At 35.8% G+C, this 24,433-nt stretch overlaps 1 protein-coding gene across 3 annotated transcripts in view; it reads left to right on the top strand.

Moving 5' to 3' along the window:
• The window catches only part of NPAT (nuclear protein, coactivator of histone transcription), a 52,882-nt gene that overhangs the window by 13,477 nt on the left and 14,972 nt on the right, over positions 1-24,433 (top strand). Inside the window, exons 3-10 of one of the 3 annotated variants that reach the window (XM_069554950.1) lie at positions 11,644-11,704; positions 13,306-13,378; positions 14,923-14,963; positions 15,468-15,686; positions 16,793-16,874; positions 17,805-17,880; positions 21,625-21,716; positions 21,798-21,885. In XM_069554950.1, the coding sequence (XP_069411051.1) occupies positions 11,644-11,704; positions 13,306-13,378; positions 14,923-14,963; positions 15,468-15,686; positions 16,793-16,874; positions 17,805-17,880; positions 21,625-21,716; positions 21,798-21,885 (732 nt within the window). Of the gene's footprint in view, positions 1-11,643; positions 11,705-13,305; positions 13,379-14,922; positions 14,964-15,467; positions 15,687-16,792; positions 16,875-17,804; positions 17,881-21,624; positions 21,717-21,797; positions 21,886-24,433 lie in introns of those variants that run through there. The other 2 variants (XM_069554951.1, XM_069554952.1) reach the window with 2 other exon arrangements.

The following is a 24,433-nucleotide window of genomic DNA, read 5'->3' as shown; positions in this document are numbered from 1 at the left end:
CTCTCCCTCTCCCACAGAGTCCAAAAGTCCATTCGATACATCTGTGTCTTTTTTGCTGTCTCACATACAGGGTTATCATTACCATCTTTCTATATTCCATATATGTGTGTTAGTATACTGTATTGGTGTTTTTCTTTCTGGCTTACTTCACTCTGTATAATAGGCTCCAGTTTCATCCACCTCATTAGAACTGACTGAAATGCATTCTTTTTAATGGCTGAGTAATACTCCATTCTGTATATGTACCACAGCTTTCTTACCCATTCATCTGCTGACATCTAGGTTGTTTCCATGCCCTGGCTATTATAAACAGTACTGCGATGAACATTGGGGTGCACTTGTCTCTTTCAATTCTGGTTTCCTCGGTGTGTATGCCCAGCAGTGGGATTGCTGGGTCATAAGGCAGTTCTATTTGCAATTTTTTAAGGAATCTCCACCCTGTTCTCCATAGTGGCTGTACTGGTTTGCATTCCCACCAATAGTGTAAGAGGGTTCCCTTTTCTCCACACTCTCTCCAGCATTTATTGCTTGTAGACTTTTGGATTGCTGCCATTCTGACTGGTGTGAAATGGTACCTCATTGTGGTTTTGATTTGTGTTTCTCTGATAATGAGTGATGTTGAGCATCTTTTCACGTGTTTGTTAGCCCTCCATATGTCTTCTTTGGAGAAATGTCTATTTAGTTCTTTGGCCCATTTTTTGATTGGGATATTTCCATATTTTTCTGTAATTGAGCTGCAGGAGTTGCTTGTATATTTTTGAGATTAGTTGTTTGTCGGTTGCTTCATTTGCTATTATTTTCTCCCATTCAGTAGGCTATCTTTTCACCTTGCTTATAGTTTCCTTTGTTGTGCAGAAGCTTTAAATTTTAATTAGATCCCATTTGTTTATTTTTGCTTTTATTTCCAGTATTCTGGGAGGTGGATCATAGAGGATCCTGCTGTGATTTATGTCGGAGAATGTTTTGCCTATGTTCCAGTTTTCTAGTTTCTGGTCTTACATTTAGATCTTTAATCCATTTTGAGTTTATTTTTGTGTATGGTGTTAGAAAGTGATCAAGTTTCATTCTTTTACAAGTGGTTGACCAGTTTTCCCAGCACCACTTGTTAAAAAGACTGTCTTTAATCCACTGTATATTCTTGCCTCCTTTGTTGAAGATAAGGTGTCCATAGGTGTGTAGATTTATCTCTGGGCTTTCTGTTTTGTTGCATTAATCTATATTTCTGTCTTTGTACAAATACCATACTGTCTTAATGACTGCAGCTTTGTAGTAGAGCCTGAAGTCAGGCAGGTTGATTCCTCCAGTTCCATTCTTCTTTCTCAAGATTGCTTTGGCTATTCGAGGATTTTTGTATTTCCATACAAATTGTGAAATTATTTGTTCTAGTTCTGTGAAAAATACCACTGGTAGCTTGATAGGGATTGCATTGAATCTGTAGATTGCTTTGGGTAGTATACTCATTTTCACTATATTGATTGTTCTGATCCATGAACGTGGTATATTTCCCCATCTATTAGTGTCCTCTTTGATTTCTTTCATCAGTGTTCTATAGTTTCCTATATATAGGTCTTTAGTTTCTTTAGGTAGATATATTCCTAGGTATTTTATTCTTTTCGTTGCAGTGGTGAATGGAATTGTTTCCTTAATTTCTTTTTCTACTTTCTCATTATTAGTGTATAGGAATGCAAGGGGTTTCTGTGTGTTGATTTTATATCCTGCTGCTTTACTATATTCATTGATTAGCTCTAGTAATTTTCTGGTGGAGTCTTTAGGGTTTTCTATGTAGAGGATCATGTCATCTGCAAACACTGAGAGTTTCACTTCTTCTTTTCCCATTTGGACTCCTTTTATTTCTTTTTCTGCTCTGATTGCTGTGGCAAAAACTTCTAGAACTCTGTTGAATAGTAGTGGTGAAAGTGGGCACCCTTGTCTTGTTCCTGTCTTTAGGGGAAATGCTTTTAATTTTTCACCATTGAGGGTAATGTTTGCTGTGGGTTTGTCATGTATAGCTATTATTATGTTGAGGTATGTTCCTTCTGTTCCTGCTTTCTGGAGAGTTTTTATCATAAATGGATGCTGAATTTTGTCAAAGGCCTTCTCTGCATCTATTGAGATAATCATATGGCTTTGATTTTTCAGTTTGTTAATGTGAATTACATTGATTGATTTGCAGATATTGAAGAATCCTTGCATCCCTGGGATAAAGCCCACTTGGTCATGGTGTATGATCTGATTAATGTGTTGTTGGATTCTGATTGCTAGAATTTTGTTAAGGATTTGTGCCTCTATGTTCATCAGTGATATTGGCCTGTAGTTTTCTTTTTTTGTGGCATCTTTGTCAGGTTTTGGTATTAGGGTGATGGTGGCCTCATAGAATGAGTTTGGAAGTTTACCTTCCTCTGCAATTTTCTGGAAGAGTTTGAGTAGGATAGGTGTTAGCTCTTCTCGAAATTGTTGGTAGAATTCAGCTGTGAAGCCGTCTGGACCTGGGCTTTTGTTTGCTGGAAGATTTCTGATTACAGTTTCAATTTCTGTGCTTGTGATGGGTCTGTTAAGATTTTCTATATATATATCATCTACAGTAGCACTCAACAAACAAAAATAAGATACTTACGTAATAAGGCTAACAAAGTATCCATAGACTCTGTATGCTAAAATTTGTATGAAAGGAATCAAAGACTTGAATAAAAGGAAAGATACACTGTGTTCATGGAATGAGCAACTCAGTACTATTAAGATGTCCATTCTCTACATTTTGATCTATACATTTATTACATTTAAAATCCCAACAAGTAATTTTTTTTTTGTTTTGAAATGGCCGCTTATTGAATATATCTGACCTGCAAGGTACCATGTACATCCTTTTGCTGTTTACACAGTTTTTTCAAGAATAAACTGACAAACTATATCTAACACATTTGCTTAAGGGGAGTGGCTAACAACGTGATACACAAGTCCTTGTGTCTGCCTAAGGGAAATATAATAAGTCCTGTACATATAAACCTTGAAATTGCAAACTTTCAAAGATGCAAGCATGCCACTTACTACCAAGATATCACTGGACCATTTTTTTTTAAGAGAGCAAATAAAATTGAATCCATCAAGGAACCAGAACCTGTGCCTTCAAAGTCAGGTGTGAATGGAATTGCAGCTTTCCATCCATCTATTACTGACGATCCTTCAGCTCTACCTTCTCCCACCTCCACTTCCTCCTCCAGTCAGTAACGTTCTTCTTGCCTTTTGGCTCCATGCCAGCTGCTGTACTACTGTTCTTTTCAAGGTACTGTAGTATAAGGTTAAAAATGGTTTCTCTTTTTTTTTTTTTAAGTAAAGTCAAAACTGTTTTCTTTCCGTTTATTTTTTATGTATTATTTGTGTGAAAAGTATTATAAACCTATTACAGTGCAGTACTATATAGCCAATTGTGTTAATTGGGTACCTAGGCTAACTTCGTTGGACTTACAAACAAATGGGACTTATGAACATGCTCTTGGAATGAAACTCATTCACACGGAGATTTAATGTAATCAGCTTTCATTTTGATACCAATTAGGATGTGATTCTCCTAATTTACGAAATATCTGCCAGGAACATACTCGTCATCAGTAAACTGATGATAACATCTTATAAATTATACAGATTGACAACTCTTGACAGCAGGACCTCATTTAAACTGATATTCATAGCCCTTTTTAAAAATCTAAGCCTGTATAACTGTTTATCCATTTAGTTGTAGAAATGTTAATATTATATTGTGGGATACTGCCCCAACCCCAACAGAGTTATTATATAATATGCAGTTTATGTCAATAATCTGAAATTTAAAACACATTTAAGAGTGATGCTGATAATGGGGGAGGCATTGTATATATGGAAGCAGGGCTTTATGGAGAATCTCTATACCTTCCTCTCAATTTTCTTGTGAACATTAGATGCTTTTAAAAATTAAATAACACATATAATCCCTACAGTTTCAGGGATTTGGGGGCTTCACTGCCGATGACTTGATACTCTTGGGTTCTTTATTTATTTAATGACAGTACTTTTAAAGAATGAAAGTATTCAGGGAAAACTACTCAGTAAACTGTTTAGAATTCACATCATAAAATAAGGTTTATTCCAGAAATAATTTATCCTTTCTGCCAAATACTTTATATAATTACTTGTCAAACTACAAAAAACATTGTTCCAAAAAACCAAACAAGTCCTAATCACATTTTTAACATTAACTTATATTCCAGTATCAGATTGGCTTATATTGAATTGGTTAATTGCCAGTAGTTGATTTTTTTTATAAGTAGCACCCAAATAAAAGATAATTTTTCCCTTTATTATTTGTAATGCCTTTCTTTGTTTTACAGTCTCTTTTATCAAAGTACTGCTAACCCCAGCTTTCTTTCCATTTCCATTTGCCTGGAATATCTTTTTCCATCTCTTCCTTTTCACTCTGTATGTGTCTTTTGATTGGAACTGAGTGTCTTGTAGACAGCATATAACCTTCATACTACCTTTACAGTAGATGATCCACTACTTGTACTGTGTTTTTCTTTACCAGTGAGGTTTTTGTTTTGTTTTTTAAAATAATTTTTATTTCTAGCTATGGCCTTTACTTTTCCATTTAAGGAAGTCCCTTTAAACATTACTTACAAGGCCAGTTTAGTGGTGATGAACTCCTTTGGTTTTTTAACGTCTGGGAAACCGTTTCTCTCCTTTACCTGGCATGTGAATTTTATGCTGAAATATCCTCTGATCATCTTTGTATGTCACGAGTTGTTTTTGTCTTGATTCTTTTAAGATTCTCTGTTTATCTTTAACTTTTGACAATTACACCGTGTCTTGCCATGGGTCTCTTTCATTTCATTTCGTATGGGAGTATATGCTCTCTGTATTTGGGTGTCTTTTCCTTTGACAAATTAGGCAAGTATTCAGCCATTTTGTCTTTAAATAGGTTTTCTTTTCTTTCTCTCTTCTGCTTCTGGAAACTCTGTTATGAGAATATTCGTGTGCATGATGTTGTCCCAGAGATGCTTTTCATTCTTAATCGGGTGATTCTCACTACCTTGTCTTCCAGGTTGCTGATCCATTCTTTGGCATTCTCCAGTCTGTCGATTCTCTGTAGTGTTCTTTTCACTCCAGTTACTGTGATCTTCAGTCTTTATTGGTTCTTATATTTTCTCTTTGTTGAAGTTCTCCCTGGAGTTCATCCATTCTTCTCCAGAGTTCAGTGAGCATATTTTTGACTATTACATTAACCTCTTTATCTGGTGAATTGATAATCTCTGTTTTGTTAATTAGTTCATTCTCTGAGGTTTTGTCTCTTTGAAAGGTACTTCTTTGTCTCTTCATTTTGCCTAACTTTCTGTATTTGTTTCTATTATTAGGTGTATAAACTGTGTTTCCTGGTCTTGAAACAGTGGCTTAACGTAGAAGGTGTCCTGTGGGCTCAGTAGAACAATTCCCCTGTCACCAAAGCCAGGTGCTCTAAGGGTATCCACTGTGTGCGCTGTGTGCACCTTGCTGTTCTGGTTGAGTGCAACTGCTGTGGGTGTGGTGGTGGGCAGGGGCCTGAGGCCCAGCCACTACTGTCACTGGCTTGCTGATGAGCAATGCTGGTCCCTTGGAGGAGGAGCACGGGTACCACTTAAGTAGTATTGTGGAAAAATAACCCAGATAGTTCTTAAAAAGGATATATTCAAGGACTCACATTGCTTGGTCTTAAGACTTAACTAACAAGCAATAGTAATCAGGATTGAATGGCATTAGGAAATGGTTAGGCGTTGGATCAGTGAAACAAAATACAAACTTCAAATGTGATTTTTGACAAAAGTTCAGATAATTCACTGGAAAAAAAGGATAATCTTAACAACAAATGGTGATAGGACAATTAGACAACCAGATTTAAAAAAGAAAAAAAAAGAAAATTTTTGCTCTATAAAAAAACACTGTTAAAAGAATGACAGCTATAGGGTAAGAAAAAGTTTTTGCAGCTCTGAGAAAGGGATTGTGTGTAGAATATATAAGAAACTTTTTTTAACTGAATTTTTTCTTTAATGGGCAAGAGATCTGAAGATCCTTGCCCAAAAAATTATAGGGCTATCAATATAATGTGAAAAAAATATTCCACGTTATTATCTGTTAGGAAAATGACTGTGACTAACCTAAGCAGATACTAATACATACATGTTAGAATGGCTAGTATAAAAAATAATTTTTAAATTGCTGCAAAATCATACAGCTGCTTTGCCCAACAGCTTGGATGTTGTTTTTTAGGTTAAACAACCTAGTCCCATGTGAACTAGCATTCATACACCCAGATATTTATCCAAGTGAACTGGAAAACTTATATTCACACAAAAACATACTGTTTATCTATGATGTCAAAAACTGAAAATAACCAAGATATCTTTCAACAAGTGAGTAAATAAAGTGGTATGTTCTTCTTACTAAGCAGTTAAAAGCAGCACTGATGACTCATAATAACATGAACGAATCTTAAAATTTTTCTTAGTTCTTCTAAGTAGGCAATGTTAACAAGTAAGTTAATACAGATAGTGGGGCCCAGGCTTCTCACTCTGTGAGAAAGAAAACACAAATAAGCATGAGACCTGTGGTGTTAAATTATATAGTCAGAGATATCAGTACAAATTAATGTTTAATATATGTACAGATGTATTCAGAAATAATGTGAAGTAGCCTGTCTGTGTGTTTGTGTAGCACTGTGTGCTGTAGGGTCCTAGCGGCAGTGATACCCTAGTAACTACCAGCAAATCTACCACCCAGATCTTTACTTCTCATTGTTCTGGAGGCTGGGAAGACCAAGATGAAGTGCTCGTGTTTCAGTTCCTGGTGAAGGCTGTCTTCCTGACTTATAGACAACCTCCTTCTTGCTGTGACTTCACATGAGTTTGTGTGTGCCAGTTGCTCAGTCATGTCCAACTCTTTGCAATCCCATGGTCTGTAGCCCACCAAGCTCCTCTGTCCATGGAATTTTCCAGGCAAGAATACTGGAGTGGGTTGCCATGCCCTTCTCCAGGGGATCTTTCCAACCCAGGGATCAAACCAGGGTTTCCAATTGCAGGTGGATCCTTTACCTCTAAGCCACCAGAGAAGCCCTATATGAGTTTATGAGGACATAATTCATTATATAGCATTCATTCAGTTATTTTTTAGCTATTAAAAGCAAGTTATAATGACTAGGTTAGTATTAGGCAATTCCTTAACTTCTCAGACTTTGAATAACATAGAAGCTTCTGTACTGCAACCGACTATATGCAAATAAAATGGACAACCTAAAAGAAATGGGAAAATCCTCAGAAAGGTACAATCTCCTAAGACTGAACCAGGAGGAAATGGAAAATATGAACAGACCAGTCACAAGAACTGAAATTGAAACTGACTAAAACGCAAAGGTCCAGGACAAGGTGGCGTCACAGGCGGATTCTATCAAGCACTCAGAGAAGAGTTAACACCTATCCTTCTGAAACTATTCCAAGAAAACTGCAGAGGAAGGAACATTCTCATACTCATTCTGTGAGGCTACCATGTCCCAGATACCAAAACCAGATAAGGATACCACAAAAAGGAAAAATTACACACCAATATCACTGATGAACACAGATACAAAAATTCTCAACAAAATGCTGGCAAACCAAATCCAACAATACAGTAAAAGGATCATGCACCATGGTCAAGTGGGATTTATCCCAGGAATGTAAAGATTTTTCAGTATCCACAGATCAGTCAGTGTGATACACCACATCAGCAAAATTGAAGAATTAAACACTATATGATCATCTCAATAGATATAGAAAAAGCTTTTGATGAAATTCAACACCCATTTATTAATATGACAAAAACTCTCCAAAAAGCAGGCATAGAGAGAACCTGTCTCAACAAAGGCCATATACAACAAACGTGCAGCTAACATACTCAACGGTGAAAACCTGAAAGCATTTTCTCTAAGATCAAGAAAAAGTCAAGGATGTCCACTCACCACTTTTCTTGAACATCATTTTGGAAGGCCTACGCACAGTAGTCAGAGAAGAAATGAATCTAAATTGGAAAAGAAGTAAAACCATCACTGTTTGCAAATGGTGTGATCCTGTACATAGAAAATCTTAAAGATGCTACCAGAAAACTAGAGCTCATCAATGAATTTGGTAAAGATGCAGGGTACAAAATCAATACATAGAAATCTGTTGCATTTCTATACACTGATAATGAAAGATCAGAAAAAGAAAGAAACAATCCCATTTACCATTGCATCAAAAAGAATAATAAAACACCTGGGAATAAACCTACCTACTAGTCAAGGCTATGGTTTTTCCTGTGGTCATTTATGGATGGGAGAGTTGGACTGTGAAGAAGGCTGAGTGCCGAAGAATTGATGCATTTGAACTGTGGTGTTGGAGAAAACTCTTGAGAGTCCCTTGGACTGCAAGGAGATCCAACAAGTCCATTCTGAAGGAGATCAACCCTGGGATTTCTTTGGAAGGAATGATGGTAAAGCTGAAACTCCAGTACTTTGGCCACCTCATGCGAAGAGTTGACTCATTGGAAAAGACTGATGCTGGGAGAGATTGGGGGCAGGAGCAGAAGGGGACGACCCAGGATGAGATGGCTGGATGGCATCACGGACTTGGTGGACATGATTCTGAGTGAACTCTGGGAGATGGTGATGGACAGGGAGGCCTGGTGTGCTGCGATTCATGGGGTCGCAAAGAGTCAGACACAACTGAGCGACTGAACTGAACTAAACTGAACAAAGGCAAAAGACCTGTATTCTGAAAGTGATAAGATGCTGATGAAAGAAAGAGAAGACACAAACAGATGGAAAGATACACCATGTTCTTGGATTAGAGGAACGAGTACTGTCAGAATTGACTATACTACCCAATATAATGTATAGATTCAATGCAATCCCTATCAAATTACCAGTGGCTTTTTTTTTTTTTTCTCCCTGGGACATATGGGATCTTACTTCCACAATTTAGGGATCAAACCCATATCCCCTGTATTGATAGTATGGAGTCTTAACCACTGGACCATCAAGGAAGTCCACCAATAGCATTTTCACAGAACTGGAACAAAAATTTTAATTTTATGGAGACCCAAAAAACCATGAATAGCTTAAAGCAGTCTTGAGAAAGAAAAATAGCTAGAGAAATCAGGCTTCCTGACTCTCTTAGACATCTAGAGTCATCAAAAGAGTATGGTACTGTAACAGAAACAGAAATATAGCTCCATGGAACAGGATTGAAAGCCCAGAAATAAACCCTGTGGTCAATTAATGGTCAGTTATGACAGGAGGCAAGACCATACAATGGAGAAAAGAGAATCTCTTCAATAAATGGTGCTGGGAAAACTGGACAGCTACACGTAAAGGGTTGAAATTAGACAGTGTCTGACACCATATACAAAAATAAACTGGATTAAAGACCTAAATGTAAGACCAGATACTATAAAACTCCCAGAGGATGACATTGGCAAAATACTCTTTGACATAAATTGCAGCGATATTGTTTTAGATCTATCTCCTAGAGTAATGGAAATAAAAACAATAATTTAAAAAATGAGAACTACTTAAAAGCTTTTTGCATAGCAAAGGAAACCATAAACAAAATGAAAAGGCAACCCCCAGAATGGAAGAAAGTATTTGTAAACGATGCAATTGATAACGGTTTAACCTCTAGAATTTACAAACAATTCGTGCAGTCAATAAATAATACAGCTAAATCTAAAAATGGGCAGAAGATCTAAATAGACATTTGTCCGAAGAAGACACGCAGATGGCTAAGAGGCAGATGAGAACATGCTCAACATTGCTAATTATTACAAAATACAGGTCAGTACTGTAATGAGATATCACCTCAAAGTAACCATCATCAAAAAATCTACTAGCAAATGCTGGAAAAGGTATGAAGAAAAGGAAACCCACCTATAGTGTTGATGGGGATATAAATTGGTACAGCAACTATGGAGAAAAACTAAAAATAGAGGTCAAAAAAGCTAAAAATAGAGCTACCATCCAGCAAACTCACTCCTTAACATATATCTGGAGAAAAACATGGTTCAAAAGGATAGGTGCACCACATGTTTTATGAAGCACTGTTTGCAGTAGTCAAGACATAGAAGCAACTTAAATGTCCATCAACACATGAATGGGTAAAGAAGATGTACATATATACTATGGAATATTATTCAGCCATTAAAATGAATGAAATAATGCCATTTACAGCAATGTGGATGGACCTGAAGATTACAGTGCTAAGTAAGTTAGACAAATATATGATATCACTTATATGTGGAAACTAAAGAAAATGATACAAGTGAACTTACTTATAAAACAGAAACAGACTCACAGTATTAGAGAACAAACTTATGGTTACCAAGGGGGAAGGTGGGGAGGAGGGATAGATTGGGAGTTCGGGGTTGACATGTGCACATTGCTGTAATTAAAATAGATTATCAACAAGGAACTATATAGCACAGGAAACTGCTCAATATTCTTTAATAACCTAAATGGGAAAAGAATTTGTAAAAGAATAGTTACATGTATACGTATAACTGAATCATTTTACATCTGAAACTAGCACAACATTGTTAATCAACTATACTCCAATATAAAATAATTTTTTTAATAATACAGAAGAATAAAATAGGAATCTGCAATGAAAGTTCAGGAGAGGATAGAAAAATAATTAGCTACTATGTGTTAGACATTGTCTTAGATATGTTACATATATCCTCAATCTTCACCACAAAAAAAAAATTGTATTAAAAAGTCATATGTCTGTTTTTATATATGAAAGTAAGCCTTAGAAAATCTGGGTAATTTTTCACACATATGGTAAATGTAGAACGTAAATCCAAAACTGTGTTCTAAAAAATCCTTGCTCTTCCCTGTTCTATTATATGACCTCAAACTTGAGTCTGTTAAAACCTGCCCCTTATTATTGATATAAAAGTGGTGGGGAATGGGGTAACTTTATGAGATGATAGACGTGAAAATAGAAAAGGTACTGATCCTTGGAAAGGATATCTCTTACACTCAGAGTTTTTGCTTTGCTCTTTGGCAGATGACATTTGGCATTAAAACGGTAGGAAGGAGTAGGTCCTTATTTGTGGGACTGGATCCCTACCTCCCAAACTGAAAACTGCATTCCTGCTGTTGTACTATCTTAGCTAAAGAAACATAGTCACAATATCTTATTCACATAGACAAGGTTCTCTACCCACAGAAGAATTCAGTCCTTGAGGAGTGACTATTTTCATTTTTGATGACCTGTGCTGTGCTTAGTTACTCAGTTGTGTCTTAACTCTTTGCAACCCTGTGGACTGCAGTCCTCCAGGCTCCTCTGTCCATGGGGATTCTCCAGGTAACAATACTGGAGTGGATTGCCATTTCCTTCTCCAGGGGTTCTTCCCAACCCAGGAATCAAACCCAGGTCTCCCACATTGAAGGCAGGTTCTTTACCATCTAAGCCACCGAGGAAGTCCTTTGATGACCTACTCTTTACCATTTCTTTATCGACTATTTTTTAATCTATATCTTTTAGTAACTTTTATGGTGAAATATTTCATAGTGGGAAATTATTGGTAGTATTATATGGTTTTGGTAATGCTTGATCTTTTTCTTTTCAGTCTTTATTTGGAAAAAATTTGACAACAATTTTGAATGAATATGTAGCTATGAAAGCAAAAGGTAAGAATTCAGGTTCAGGGATGTTTTGTTTTTTGTTTGTTTGTTTTTTGGTCAGTTTTTTACAGCACTTATCTAATTGTTTTAATTAGAAGTGATTTTTTTAAAATTTTGAAATACTTTTAAAAATTCACTGGGAGATAGCCAATTAAAGTCTGTTTATATTGAGTGATAAATATAACACTTTCCTAAATTAGTGTCTTGAAGAGGAAAGTTAAATTTATTCTCTCATATTCATATTCGTTATTTCTATAGTTTGCAACATATTAAGAAAAGATTCAGCAGTAAAGAATTAATTCATACAAATGATAACATTTTAAAATGTAAGGTTCACGTTTATTGAGTACTGTTTATTGCAACATTATGCTAGGTGCTTTCAGAGGTTTTATGTCAGTCCTTAAAATAATCCAATGAGAGGTATTGATTGTTTAGATCTATTAATTTATTCATTATTTGACTGCATCAAGTCTTAGTTGCAGCAGAAGGGATCTTTGTTGCATCACGTGTGATCTTTCACTGCAGCTCACAGAACTCTCCGGTTGTGGCACATGGACTCTAGAGTTCTCTAGTTGTGGCACAAGGACTCCAGAGCATTCAGGCTCAGTAGTTACTGTGCATAGGCTTAGTTGCTCCACAGCATGTGGGATCTTAGTTCCCCCAGCAGGGATCCTCCCCCAAGTTCCCTGCATTGCAAGGTAGATTCTTAACCACTGGGCCACCAGGGAAGTTCACTAGACCTTAAGTATCAGAAAATTAAGGATTAGAGAAGCCAGATAACTTTTCTAAAATCACAGAACTAGAAACTGTAGAAAGTAATAAGCCTAGAATTTCAAAGTGTGAATTTCATTTCTTTCTCTTCAATAAGTTTGATCATTCTACCAAGGTTTTCTTTTCCCAAACTATCTTAACTATCTTACAGGAATATTTAGAGTGTAAATGACCTCAGAAACAATACGTTATTGCAGTACAAAGGTTTATATCCCACTTTTATGTTGGTAACTTTCTCTTGTTTGAGCTTTTTAGAAGTATATAGTAAAGAATATAAATACCTTGAATTTCCTATCAGTGTGGCTTTAGAACACATCCTGAAAAAGACTAATTAGTCCTCCAGAAGTTTATCTGTAATCCTGACTAATTAGTCCTGCAGAATTTTATCTGTAATTCCTAACTAAGGAGTTGCTGAGAAATCACAGTGATTTGGACCTGAAAACATTGGATACAGAAACTAACTTCTATATTTACATGAGTTTGTATAATTTTATAAATTTATAAATCAAATTATTTTGACTTTCAAATGTCACGTAGGTAGAACAAAGATTTAAAATAGTTTGTCTTTTTATTCAAAGAAAATACAAGATTATTGATCTAAAAAAACTTCATAGTTTTCACAAGTTTCCTTTTCCCTCATATTGTATCTGATCCTCAGTGACTTGAGCAAAAAACTCAACATCATTATAGCTCTGCAGGTTTTTTACAAAATAGGCTTATTTCTCAGTTCCCAACATAATGTCAGCAACTGAGAGAAAAGTTTTCCTTATTGATTTTCTGTGTCTGTTCAAATTAAATGATGGATTTTTTATGAAACATTTCCTCTTATGATTTAGAAACATCAAATGATGTCCCAGCAATTATGTCATCTCTGTGGAAGAAGTTAGACCATACACTTTCTCAGATCAGGTAATAAAAGGCTTATACAATCAGCTTATCAGAATGTGCATAATAATTTTGGAATGGAAGCACAATTAAGAATCACTTCACATTTAAATCTTATGACACACACTGTGCATTTATTTAACATTGATCTAATTTTGAAATTATGCTAGAGGTTATTGATATTTGTCTTTGATTAGATAATTTTAAATAAATTGTGTACTTTAGTAAAATATTTAGAAATGAGGAAATTAATGATATTCCCAGGTTCCCGTAACAATTTAGAAGCAGATCTCTGGCTGAATACAAATCTAGTCCCAGTCTTGGTGGATGCAAATCTACTAACTCAAGCCCCATATGACTTCCCTTATACAGTTGCATCTTCATTACACATGCAGAAAATTGATAGGTATGTGTAATCCATGCCTCCTTTGTTCTGCCCTTATAAAGGAACAAACCCGAATAATAACACTTCTGGAATCTTCTGCTTTTAGAATTTTACTATGTCATGGCCTTGGAATGCTAGTCTCACTATCTTTAGAATAGGTATCAATTTTATAACATATCTTATTCAACTTGAGTCTAGTATGAAAACCATCCTTTCTTACACTTTCTCCCAGAGCTACAAGTGAATACCCAACTTCAGCAGGGGCCTCGTTTCATTCCTCAGCTGAATGGCTCCCAGTGCTTTTTGTGTGACTCTGTACTACATTTTATTTGGTAGTCTTACTCTTATTCCCCTTTCCTGACTTCCCTTTCCTCTTTCATTCCCTTGCAAACAGTCTTCAAAGACATTAACAACACCTATAGAATATTTATAAGTTACTGCAACGTTTCATTGACAAGGTATTACATTAAAAAAGAAACCTCCTAGCCAGGTGTTCTTGAAGGTTGGTTTGTATGCTGTTAAAAATGCTTGTTTGATTCAGTAAGTTTTGTGGCTCTTGTTGGCAGACACTTATTTGACAGATTTCTGAGGAAAATAGCACAGTATCTGATTGTTTACAAAATACATGGGTAACCAGTTCGTAGCAAAAGGAGAATCAGTTTATATTGTGAATTTCCTTACCTGTTTGCTTTGTTCCTTCTCTAGAAGTTTGGTGAAACAATGTCATAGTCATAAATTTGATGAAAGCAGGATCTCTTTTGAAATCAACTTGGATTCTGAAGTATTTATTTATGCAGTTATACATAAAATCAAAATTTCTCTGGGAAGGCATTTCTATAGTTATAAAAGATAATTGATAATTGTAAAATATATATAGCTTTCTTAAATATATTGAGTTCCTACATTCAAAGCAAATTGTATTATTAATGGGATTTCAAAGCTCTTATTGCATTGGATAGAAACTTGATTATTAAAATTATGCATGTTTGCATTTTTATATGCCACTGTTTTTTTCCTAAAGCAGATAAGATTTGGTTACCCAGAAAAAAAGTGCTTATCTTTTTTATCTGAGAGAAATTTCTTGCCTTTTAACTCATAATTTACTTCAGGTCTAACTGTAACTAAATCAGAATGTATCTTAGCAACAGAAATTTTTTAATGTCTAACTACTTTTGTTTATTAGGAGCATGCAAAGTTCCCCAGGGTTTGCTGCCAATCAGAGAGGTTGGTATTCAACTTTAAACTCTAAATAATGTTCAGAATTATTTTAAACTCAAATATAATATCAGATGAGCGTTTTTGTTAACAATACATGTTGCTGAATTTACATTTTGTTGAAACTACTGCTTTTCTAAGTACCATTATATTAGAAAATAATATTTTCATTTATTGTAAAAATATGCAATTTAAATAAATCTTATTTTTCTCATTGGCTCTCATGTATTCACATCATTTAATTCTCATTCCATAAATTTGTTTTCCTGATTGTGGAGATATTATCAGTTTTAATTATTACAGAAGAAATGTATTCTTGGATTTTTAAAATTTCAAGTGTACTCAATTTTAGTTTGTTTCTTATGAAATTATCACATAAATAGGTGATAATTCTAGGGGCTATTTTTTAAGTTCACTGTTAAATATGTAGTAGAACATATATTGTATAGATATCTTAAAATTCCCAAACTACTCTGACAGTGAGTTAATTTTTTAAATGCTCGTGTGTTTCAGCCCGAACAAGAAATGGGATTGCAGAAATCAAACGGCAGAGAAGGCTTGCATCTCAAGCAGCTCCTGTCAGTTCAGAGCCTTTACCGTATCTTTTAGGACAATTTACCAATTCTCCTTTGACAGCTACACAAGTTATTAGGCCATCTGGCCAAATTTCAGCTCCTTTGAGGTCAGATTTTGTAGTGGTCAACCATTCACAGTCACAAGACACTATGACCAGTAAGTTTACATTTTGTGCTTTTGAATTTTGTTTTAATCAAATTGTGTGAATGAGATGATATGATAATATCTTTTAGATTAGAGGCTAGAAGTGGGTAAATTTAGGTAGTATGGGTGTGCTCACTCATTCAATTTGCCATTAAATAAGCATATTATTAAATCTGTGAGACATGTTAGTCTGGGATTCTTTTATCTGTTCTAACTGACATCCAACCTTGAAATCTCTTCTAGTTCTCACTTATTTGCATTAATTGGGGGAAAAAACCCCTCTTGTTTGCTTTTAAAAGTAACGCACATTATATGTGAACACTTTGTTCAGCTCTTTGGTCACAGTAGTCTGTCCTGCTGAAATGAGGAATGTTTTTCTGGTTAACCTCCATCTCTACATGTTGAAAATCCTACGTATTCCTATCTGAATCTTAGAGCTAAGGATAAACTGAGAGGTCATCTAGTATTTCTTGTTTGTTATATACTTGATAGTATTAAAAGCACATGATATTTAGGAGCAAAAGGCTAGTTAATATCAGAGCTGGGATTAGAATTGAGGTGTCACCTCTCTTGGTTCTTAGACCAGTCTTTTTTTCTCTTTGTGCAGGTAAATGTATTGACAACCATTACATTCTCCCTTATTTCCATCTTTTCTCCAATTTCTTTTAACACCTCTGGGTAAAAACACTTACCCAGTATATTTAGTTTATACTTCTTACAATTCGTTTGTTCTGCCATGGTATTTTTTGTTGAAACTATTCTGTATACTCTACTTTGTATTTTATTGTAAAATCTTAAGTCATGGGGACTATATTTTATGTATCTTAATATCTTCTGTTGGAGAAGGTAATGACAACCCACTCCAGGATTCTTGCCTGGAGAATTGCATGGACAGAGGAGCCAGGCGGGCTACAGTCCATGGGTTGCAAAGAGTCAGACACAGCTGAGCAACTAACATGCACAATATCTTCTGTAGTGCCTTGCACATAGTAGGCACTCAATATATACTAACTGAATTTAAAATAATCACTATGTAGTACTATTTTTATTCAGTTAATTCAAGTTTCAATAAACTATTCTGTTTCCTTGACTTACTGTTTTGTTCTCTTAAAATACAGTTGGAGAGGCTTTAAATAATAATACTGGTGCTCAGGAAAGGAAAAATCATGCCAGTTTAATGTCTCCTGGTAGACGCAAAAGGTAAATGCTTTCTAAAAAGACATGTTTCCAGTAACCGTTACAAAAAAATTACACAAGGATACTTACATTATGAATAAAGTAACAAAATTGCATTAAGTACTTGAGACTCTACTATTATAGCTGTTTCAAAGCACTTTTTTTTAACTTTATAATCTCCCTGAAATCAGATTGTTTGAGAAATCAATGATCTAGAAATGTGTTTCATTAGAAGTGTTTTTTCTGTAATAGTATAGAAAAACATACTAAAATTGATGTTAACTCAGATTTTTGGGAATAATCATTTTCTATCAGCATATTTTAGGGTCTACAAATGTATATTTAAACTCCTAAACTGATAATTAAAAATCTTCTCAGACATTCTCTGAGAAGTATTCTTTCTGTCCTGTTTAGCCCATGTGTCTTTGTTTGAAGAATATTTCAGAAAAGAGAGATAATAGTTTAAAATGTTTGTGCTGTTTTCTCAATTGCCATGCCCTGGGTATTTTTGTTGGAATGTTTACTGTTGGTTGTCTCTCGTTCAAGGCTGACCTCGGCCTCTTTGGCAAGATTGCATACTTAACCACATGAAATTATAAAAGTACTGTAACAATATCTAACATTTATAAGAACTTTGACCTTTTTATAAAGTCTTTACATATACTTTATGTTTATTGAATTCTTTCATTAACGCAGTAAAGCTTTAGTTTTATCCCATTATAAAGTAGGTCAGAGGGTACCTGGTGGAGACCATATAGTTAATAAGTAATAAAGCTAGATCTCAGATTCATTTCTCAATTCAAGACTATTAATGCTTTTCAACTCTACTGCTCTTTGTTCCTACCACAAATAGAGAAAATATCTTTTCCACCATGACTAAGATTTGTATTTATATGTAATGATCATTGGATTATTCATACTAGTTAAAAGACAAGCTTTTAAAATGTGTTTCAGTGAATCTCAAAGGAAGTCTGGGCCTCATTCAACAATACGAAATTTGCAGGATCCAAATGCATTTGTAGTAGAAAAAGTAAGTGACCTTCCCAAACTTTGTAACTTAAGATATTCCTGAGTTTATTTATAACTATTCATATGTATATAATTTATATAAATATATAGTGTGTGTCTGTGTAAAAGGTAGCATTTCTGTAAAACTACAGTAGAGGGAATTCCCTAGCAGCCCAGTGTTGAGGACTCCACGCTACCACTGCAGGGGTCCAATCCCTGGTCAGGAAACAGATCCAGCAAGCCACACGATGTGACACAAAAAAAACTGCCATAGAATTGCTTTGGGATAGACTGTAAGTGCAAAACTGTGGACTGTGGTCCACTAGAGGTGGGGGGAGATGGCAAACCTCAGTATTATTAACACAAGAACCACAGTATGAAAAGGCAAAAAGACATGGTACCGGAAGATTAACTTCCCAGGTTGGAAGGTGTCTAGTATCCTACTTGGGAAGAATGGAGGGCAATTACTAATAGCTCCAGAAAGAATGAAGAGGCTGGGCCAAAGCAGAAACAGCACTCGATTATGGATGTGCCTGGTGGTGAATGTAAAGTCCAGTGCTATAAAAAACAATATTGCATAGGAACCTGGAATGCTACGTCCATAAATCAAGGAAAATTGGATGTGGTCAAGTGGGAAATGACAAAAGTGAGCATTAACATCTTAGGAATCAGTGAACTAAAATGGATGGGAATGGCTGAATTTAATTCAGATGACCATTGTATCTGTAACTGTGGGCAAGAATCCCTTGGAGAAATGGATTAGCCCTCATAGTCAACAAAAAAGTCCAAAGTGCGGTGCTTAGGTGCACTTTCAAAAATAACAGAATGATCTTGGTTTGTTTCCAAGGCAAACCATTCAGTATCGGTTATCCAAGTCTATACCCCAACCACTGATGCCAAAGAAGCTGCAGTTGACTAGTTTTATGAAGACTTATAAGACCTAACTAACACCAAAAAAAGATGTCATTTTCATCATAGTGGATTGGAGTGAAAAAAAGTAGGAAGTTAAGAGATACCTAGAGTAACAGCAAGTTTGGCCTTGGAGTACAAAATGAAGCAGGGCAAAGGATAACAGTTTTGTCAAGAGAATACACTGGTCATAGCAAACACTCTCTCCCAAGAGCACAAGAGAAAACTCTACACCTGGACATCACCAGCTGGTTAATACCGAAATCAGATTAATAATACTCTTTGCAGCCAGAATGGAGAAGCTCTGTACAGTCAGCAAAAACAAGACCAGGAGTTAACTGTGGCTGAGATCATTAGCTCCTTATAGCAAAATTTGGGCTTAAATTGAAGAAAGCGGGGAAAACCACTAGGCCATTCAGGTATGACTGAAATCAAATTCCTTATGAATATACAGTGGAGGTGACAAATACTTTAAGGGATTAGATCTGGGAAACAGACTGCCTGAAGAACTACAGACAGAGGTTCATGACATTATGCAGGAGGTGGTGACCAAAACCATCCCAAAGAAAAAGAAGTGCAAGAAGGCAGAGTGGTTGTTGAGGAGGCTTTACAAATAACTGAGAAAAAAGGAGAAGTGAAAGACAATGAAGAAAGGGAAAGATACACCCAACTGCATGCAGAATTCCAGAGAATAGCAAGGAGAGAGAAGAAAGCCTTCAGTGTACAAGGCAAAAGAAATAGAGGAAAACAATAGAATGGGAAAGACTAGAAATCTGTTCAAGAAAATTGGAGACATCACGGGAACATTTCACACAAGGATGGGCATGATAAAGGACAAATATGGTAAGGACCTAACAGAAGCAGTAGCGATTAACCACAGCTGGCAGGAATACACAGAAGAGCTATATAGAAAAAGTCTTAATGACTCAAATAACCAAAATGGTGTGGTCACTCTCCAAGAACCAGACATCCTAGGGTGTGAAGTTAAGTGGGCCTTAGGAAGCATTACTAAGAGCATGGCTAGTGGAGGTGATGGAATTCTAGCTGAGCTATTTCAAATCCTAAAAGATGATGCTGTTAAAGTGCTACACACAATAAGTCAGCAAACTTGGAAAAGTCAACAGTGGCCATAGGACTAGAAAGGATCAGTTTTCATTCCAATCCCAAAGAAAGGCAATACCAAAGAATGTTCAAACTACCGTACCGTTCTGCTCATTTCACATGCTAGCAAGGTTATGCTCAAAATCCTTCACACTAGACTTGAGCAGTATGTGAACTGAGAACTTGCCGATGTAAAAGCTGAATTTAGAAAAGGCAGCAGAACCAGAGATCAAATTGCCAGCATTTGTTGGATCATAGAGAAAGCAAGAGAATTCAAAAAAAACATCTGCTATTTCATTGACTATGTGAAAGCCTTTGACTGTAAGGGTCACAAACAAACTGGGGGAAATTCTTAAGAAATAGGAATACCAGACCACCTTACCTGCTTCCTGAGAAATCTATATGCAGATCAAGAAGCAGCAGTTAGAACTGGACATGGAGCAGTGGACTTTTTCAAAATTGGGAACTCTACAATAAGGCTTTATATTGGCACCCTGCTTATTTAACTTGTGTGCAGAGTACATCATGCTGGATGAATCACAAGCTGGAATCAAGATTGCTGGGAGAAATATCAACAACCATAGATACGCAGATGATACAGTGAAGAGAAACTGAAGTGCCTCTTGATGAAGGTGAAAGAGGAGAGTGAAAAAGCTGGCTTAAAACTCAGCATTCAAAAACTAAGATCATGGCATATAGCCCATTACTTCATGGCAAAATGAAGGTGGAAAAGTGGAAACAGTGACAGGTTTTATTTTCTTGGGCTCCAAAATCACTGTATCACTGTGGATGGTGACTGCAACCATGAAATCAAAAGACACTTGCTCCTTGGAAGGAAAGCTGTGACACACCTACACAGCATGTTAAAAAAACAGACACAAAGGTCTGTATACTCAAAGCTATGGTTTTTCCAGTAGTCATGTACAGATGAATGTGAGTGTTGGTCCATATAGAAGGCTGAGCGTGAAAGAACTGATGCTTTCAAATTGTGGTGCTGAAGACTCTTAAGAGTCCCTTGGACTGCAGGGAGATCAAACTAGTCAATCCTAAAGGAAATCAACCCTGAATATTTATTGAAAGAACTGGTGCTGAAGCTGAAACTCTGACACTTTGGCCATCTGATGTGAAGAGGCAACTCATTAGAAAAGACCCTGATGCTGGGAAAGATGGAAGGCAAAAAGAGAAGAGGCAGGAGAGGATGAGATGGTTAGATGGAATCACCAACTTGATGGACATGAATATGAGCAAACTCCAGCAGATAGTGAAGGCCAGGGAAGCCTGGCATGCTGCAGTCCTTGGTGGCACAAAGAATGGTACACAACTGAAGGGACTGAAGAACATCATCAAGACTAGGGATATTTACCAGTAAGAAACAGTCTAGTCGGAATAGCTAACATGTGCAAGTGCACCAAGTAAGAAACAGAAGTATGTTTAAGAAACTGTAAATACATTGTTATTAGTTTACGAAATATAATAGGACATTTTTCCAGAATAGAGTCAGCTTATTTAAAACCTTGTATGAAAAGCTACAGAGTTTGGAACTATGTAGTTCGAAAGTGAAAAAGAAGTTGGTGAAGGATCTATGAAAATATTTGTAAGCAGTTAACATAGTAATCTGTTATTAATATGGAAGCCTCCACCATAACTTTTGAGTTTCTACCTACATTTATTAAAACTATCCAGGTTCCATTGATTCTTTTTAGACAAATAACAATACTCTATCTTGTGCTTTTACTAATACTGATTTCTTTTTCAGCAAATGGTTATTGAAAATGCACGAGAAAAGATACTAAGCAACAAGTCTCTTCAGGAAAAGCTTGCAGAAAACATTAATAAATTTTTGACTAGGTAAAATATTTGTGTTTAAAATACCTAATTGTTTTTGCCTGGTTGAGAACTACAGTAAAAGTTTTCCTTTGTGTATTACAGTGACAATAGTATTGCTCAAGTACCTAAGCAAACAGATAGCAACCCTAGTGAACCAGAGACTTCGATTGATGAACTCCTGGGACTTCAGGTATGGTTAAGGGTTGTGGGGGTTGGGGGGGGGAGGGTTGTGGGGGAGGGGGTGTGGGGGTGGGGAGGTGTGTGATTGAAAAGCCATGGCTAACCATATGTATAAGATGCTTTAAAATAATAATTAAAATACAGATTTCCTTCATTATCCAAATGTAATCTGTTCTTAAAAATGTGTTAGTGAATTTTCAACATCAAAATTGCAATACTTTTTCCTGTTTTATTAAATAATAGTTGGTATACATCACTGTCTAAGTTTTAGGCATGTGATACAATGATTTGATTTAAATATGTTAAAATTGCTTTATTAAGATGGTAAAATAAGACATTCCTAACCCATCTAGTAACTCTAACCAGTTCTTCCAGCTATCAGTAAAATTTTCCTGCATCCATACAACAACCAATCATGTATTTCTTAGTATTTAATAATTAATGATTCATTAGTAGATGTATTTTTGTTCAGTAAGCAGTACTGTGCAGTATATATAAAATAAATTACATTTCTTCTGCACCTGCATAAACTATATAAAAAGTAAAGAAACAGTGAAATGATATATTAAATTTATGTGAAGAATCCAAGTAATATTTAGGAAAATAAAGTGAGCATGACACTTTAAAAGGAAGTTACTAACTAAATGAATACTTGTCTGTGAGATTTACTGCTGAGAGTATATATGTAAGGGCTATAGTCATTTGCTGTCCAGTGACAGTGAAGATGAAAGGATGAGCTGGTAAAGGAAAAATTGAACAATATGTGTTTTAAGATTTGTAAATATCTTTTTGAAGAGCAGCTGAGATTGTGGTTGTTGCATAAGCTCTTACTTAGACTCTGAGATAAGGTAGTCATTTTGTTGCTGTACCACAAAATGAATTCATAATAATGAATTCATGATAGTAGTTTATTTTCAGATGATGAAATCTGAGTAAAACCACTCAGGTTTTTTTTTTTTTTTTTTTTTTGGTCACTTCCTTCAGAATACTTAAAAAAAGCTTTATACATTTTCCTATAGTGAAATTCAGTAAATTTTAACAAAATATAAACAAGGTTTTTGAAAGCAACATGGCTTCCCTGATAGCTTAGTTGGTAAAAGAATTTGCCTGCAATGCAGGAGACCCCGGTTCTATTCCTGGTTCAGGAAGATCCGCTGGAGTAGGGATAGGCTACCCACTCCAGTATTCTTGGGCTTCCTTGTGACTCAGCTGGTAAAGAAACCACCTGTAATGCTGGAGACCTGGGTTTGATCCATAGATTGGGAAGATTCCCTGGAGAAGGGAAAGGTTACCCACTCCAGTATTGTGGCCTGAAGAATTCGTGGGCAGTCCATGGGGTCGCAAAGTCAGACACAACTGAGCAACTTTCACTTTCACTTTTAAAATTATTTAGTAGTCTTCCACTGTCTTAAAGTTTAACATATCCCCTATTCTAAATTTTTATAATCTTCAACTCCTTGCTTATATTTTCTCCACAAATACATCAGGTGCTTACTGTAACGAAGATACTCTATTAGATACTGTGGGAGGTTATGAGAAAATGAAGACACAGCCCTCTGTTCATGGTATTCATAATATTGTATACTGGGGAAAAGTTAAAAATTCAGATTTCAATAACTGAAAGAACAGCAATGGAGTAGTACATGCATCAGCTTCACTAAGAGAACAGAGCCACTTGTACAAATAGGTAAATTTTAAACATATTTTTATACATCTTTGTAACCTTGGGATAGGCAAGATATCTTGAGTTATACAAATCACTGACTATCATATTTTTAAAGACTTCCTTAAATTCAAAATATGTGCTTGTTAAAAGCAACATTAAAGGGGCTTCCCTGGTGGCTCAGTGGTAAAGGATCCACCAGCCAATACAAGGGACACTGCTTTGATAACTGATCCGGGAAGATCCCATATACCCATGCACCACAACTACTGAGCCTGTGCTCTACAGCCCAGAAGCTACAACTGCTGACCCCACGAGTCACAAGTGCTGAAGCCGAGAGACCGTGCATCACCACAAGAGAAGCCACCGCAGTGAGAAGCCTGTGTACCACAACTAGAGAGTAACCCTCACTTGCTGCAACTAGAGAAAGGCCCATGCAGCAACAGCACAGCACAGCCAAAAATAAAAAATAAATAAACTTGTTTTTAAGTTTTAGAAAGTATTTTTAAAAAAGCATCATTAAAGAAAGTTAAAAGGCAGACTGACAAGTTTGGAACATGTATTTCAGGATTCTTTCCATTATGATTTTTAAAGTTTGAATGTAATGAGAAATTTACTAGAAAAATGCTTTTCCTCAGCAATAACTTTTGAAGAGGTTATGCACCACTTCATAGTTTGATTAACATTGGATTGTTGATTCTTGGCATTATTTACATTATGATAGATTTTTCAAGTTCATAGATAAAGAAGTATTTGTTCAAGCTCCTGGCTTTCTTCTAAATCACATTTCATCCAGAATTATTGATGTTCTCTTTACATCTTCATTGTCAAAAGTTAACTGGTTCTTTAGTTTCTCTTTTCATTTTATGGCCATTTTTATTTTAAAAATGCACCC

The sequence above is a fragment of the Ovis canadensis genome, chromosome 15 (assembly GCF_042477335.2).
Source record: "Ovis canadensis isolate MfBH-ARS-UI-01 breed Bighorn chromosome 15, ARS-UI_OviCan_v2, whole genome shotgun sequence".
NCBI lineage: Eukaryota > Metazoa > Chordata > Mammalia > Artiodactyla > Bovidae > Ovis > Ovis canadensis.
The sequence above is the reverse complement of the archived record's forward strand: the minus strand, read 5'-3'. Positions and strand labels throughout refer to the sequence as shown.